The following is a 2,724-nucleotide window of genomic DNA, read 5'->3' on the forward strand; positions in this document are numbered from 1 at the left end:
GCTGCCCCCGCCCGCAGACCGCTGGTCCCGCTGGCCCAGATCAGGTCCCTCCTTCCTTCGCCCGGGCTCGGGAGGGAAAGCACTCCCCAGGGACGGACGGGACCGCGGCCGACCAGTGGAGGGACGGGCAGGCCACAGAGGACCCCACAGAGGATCAGGTCTGTGCAGCCGAGGTCCCCCACACCGGAAGCAACATCTTTGTTAGGAATTGATTTTTTTGTCCCCTCCCGTGACCGGGGAGCTCTAATAAGGCAAAGTCTGGTCCTTTGCTTTGGCGATGTGGAGTTGGCCTCCTCGCCCCCCATCACACACACATACACACAGAGTCTTGGCCCCCGGACTGTGGGCCTCATTCTCCTCCCCTCCAAACTGTAGACTGCTAGGACAGTGTTCCCAAACCCAGCTCTGGCCAGGGAGGTGAAGGGAGAACGGATGATTCTGGCGGCTGATGTCTCCCCTTCCCCAGATGCCAAGGGGTCTATCCGCGAGATCATCCTGCCCAAGGGCCTGGACCTGGACCGGCCCAAAAGGACACGCACGTCCTTCACGGCGGAGCAGCTCTATCGGCTGGAGATGGAGTTCCAGCGCTGTCAGTACGTGGTGGGCCGCGAGAGGACGGAGCTCGCCCGCCAGCTCAACCTCTCTGAGACCCAGGTACCCAGAGGCCAAGCCTCCCGTCCCCACCACCCCCAGCCCCTCTTCCTGGTCACCACCAGGCTCTAGGCCCAGCCTCTGGGGGCAGGAGGAGGAGATGCGCCCCATTAGGAGAAAGGCCTAAGGCTTTGTCCTCTTTCATGAGCCATCTCTTCCCCTTGTATTCCCTAATCTTCCACTTCGGCCTGGCCCCTGAGACCCCAAATTATGTCTTTTAAAAAATTCTTTTTGGACTCCAGTCTTCATAATTCCGTTTCCTTCTACTCTACACAGGATTGATTTTGGCCCTTGTTTTAAGCGCTCTGTCTTGACTGTATCTCCAGGCACCGTCCCCTTACACAGCACCTAGGCCCGCTGTTCTGCAGGAAGTTAAGCTAGGGCCCAAACCCCCAGATCCTTTGCTGTGGCTGACTGCTAGGGATTGGAGACGTGCACACCTTCTGTAGCCCCACTGTGCAGACCAGGCTGCCCTGCTCCTTAAGGTCCCCTGGCCCTTGAGTGTGACCAGCCCATTTCCAGCCATGAGTACCACTCTGGGCACCTGGTGGTCCCCGTCTTCTGTGCCAGTGATGCATGAGATATGGAACAGATCATAGATCCAGGATCCCAGAAACTGGCACTGCCCACTGTGCTTTTAGGTCTTGCCCTGTACATTAATTCATATGATGCCACTGGTGCTGGCTGTGTGGTCCCTGGGCCCAGGGGCACTGGAGGGACTGAAATCTTTGCCCTTTGGAGTTCCTGTGGAGCCTGGCCAGGGCATACCACCAGGTGGGTGGGCCTTAGTAAGTCAGCCCTCTTTCTGAGGACTGGCCTAGTTCCCTATGCCCAGCTCTGAAGCTAATGGGGAGCATTTTAGGTCTGGGATTTGGAACGAAAGCTGAGGATGGAGGACAGGATGGACAGAATGTTCTTTGTGAGTTTGAGTTGGTATTGTAGCTTTGTAACTCTGGTACCATCCGTCCACGTTTACAAGACTCTAGATAGGGTAACCTTTCCCTATAGGTGCCAAATTCTGTTCTAAATACTAGCTAGGTCTGAAGAAGACAGAAAGAGAGAAGGTGCAGAGAACTTAGTGGAGAGATCTTAGTCTATCCCAGTCTCTTGACTTCCTCCTGTGATTCCAAATTAAAAAAAAACTAAAAACACCCATTGCCATCCAGTTGATTCTGACTCACAGGGACCCTAGAGTTAGTGGGGCCTGTTTTGGGGAGCAGTAGAGTGATGAGTTATGACCATCACTCCAATCCTCCCACCCAGCTGGCAATGAGCAGAGGTGGAGAAAGCTTGGCCTACAAAGTCCATCCTGTGCCAATCATTCCTTCCATAGCCACCTTTCCCAGTTGATGGTCAAGTGTGACCCCAGCAAACAGGGAGCAGCCTCTTGTGGCCTTGAGCAAGAAGTACTCCTAGGGTTACACTTGAGCCAGTTGGACCAGGGCCCTGCATCCAGGAAGGCCTAGGTGCTTCCACCCATCTACCCCCACTTCCTGCTTTCCAAACAGCATCCTCCAGGCCTCATACTCTGTCTCCAAACTACGGACCCTCTTTGTCAGTGCTGATCCCCAGATGGGGGTCCCAGGCCTGGCTGGGAGTAGCACCAGTGGCCCTGTGAAAGGTCTTCTGGTCTTTGAGTTAGAATCATGACATTTTTATAACTTTGCTATTTGTAAGAAGTCTCAGCTTGGGCTTGATTCCACAACTCAGAAGCATAGCCCAGTGGCATTATGCCCACCTCGTGGCGGCCGGCTCCCCCAGTAGTAGCTCCCTGGCCTCGACCTCTCAGTTGCAGGGTGGGTCTGGGAAAGGGACCTCGGGCCTCTGGGTCCTCGGACCCGGAAGCCCGGCGTCCCTGACGCCGGTCTCCCTTTGCCCCGGCGCGCAGGTGAAGGTCTGGTTCCAGAACCGGCGCACGAAGCAGAAGAAGGACCAGGGTAAGGACTCGGAGCTGCGGTCGGTAGTGTCGGAGACGGCGGCCACGTGCAGCGTGCTGCGGCTGCTGGAGCAGGGCCGCCTGCTCTCGCCGCCCGGCCTGCCCGCCCTGCTGCCGCCCTGCGCCACGGGCGCGCT

General features: G+C 56.9%; 1 protein-coding gene across 1 annotated transcript in view; it reads left to right on the forward strand.

The window, feature by feature from the left end:
- VAX1 (ventral anterior homeobox 1) overlaps positions 1-2,724 on the forward strand; it is a 5,760-nt gene that overhangs the window by 821 nt on the left and 2,215 nt on the right. Inside the window, exons 2-3 of the mRNA XM_007936923.2 lie at positions 467-654; positions 2,540-2,721. Coding sequence (XP_007935114.1) covers positions 467-654; positions 2,540-2,721 — 370 coding nt within the window. The remainder of the gene's footprint in view (positions 1-466; positions 655-2,539; positions 2,722-2,724) is intronic.

Source organism: Orycteropus afer, unplaced genomic scaffold (assembly GCF_000298275.1).
Source record: "Orycteropus afer afer isolate SDZICR_OR568_19922 unplaced genomic scaffold, OryAfe1.0 scaffold00038, whole genome shotgun sequence".
NCBI lineage: Eukaryota > Metazoa > Chordata > Mammalia > Tubulidentata > Orycteropodidae > Orycteropus > Orycteropus afer.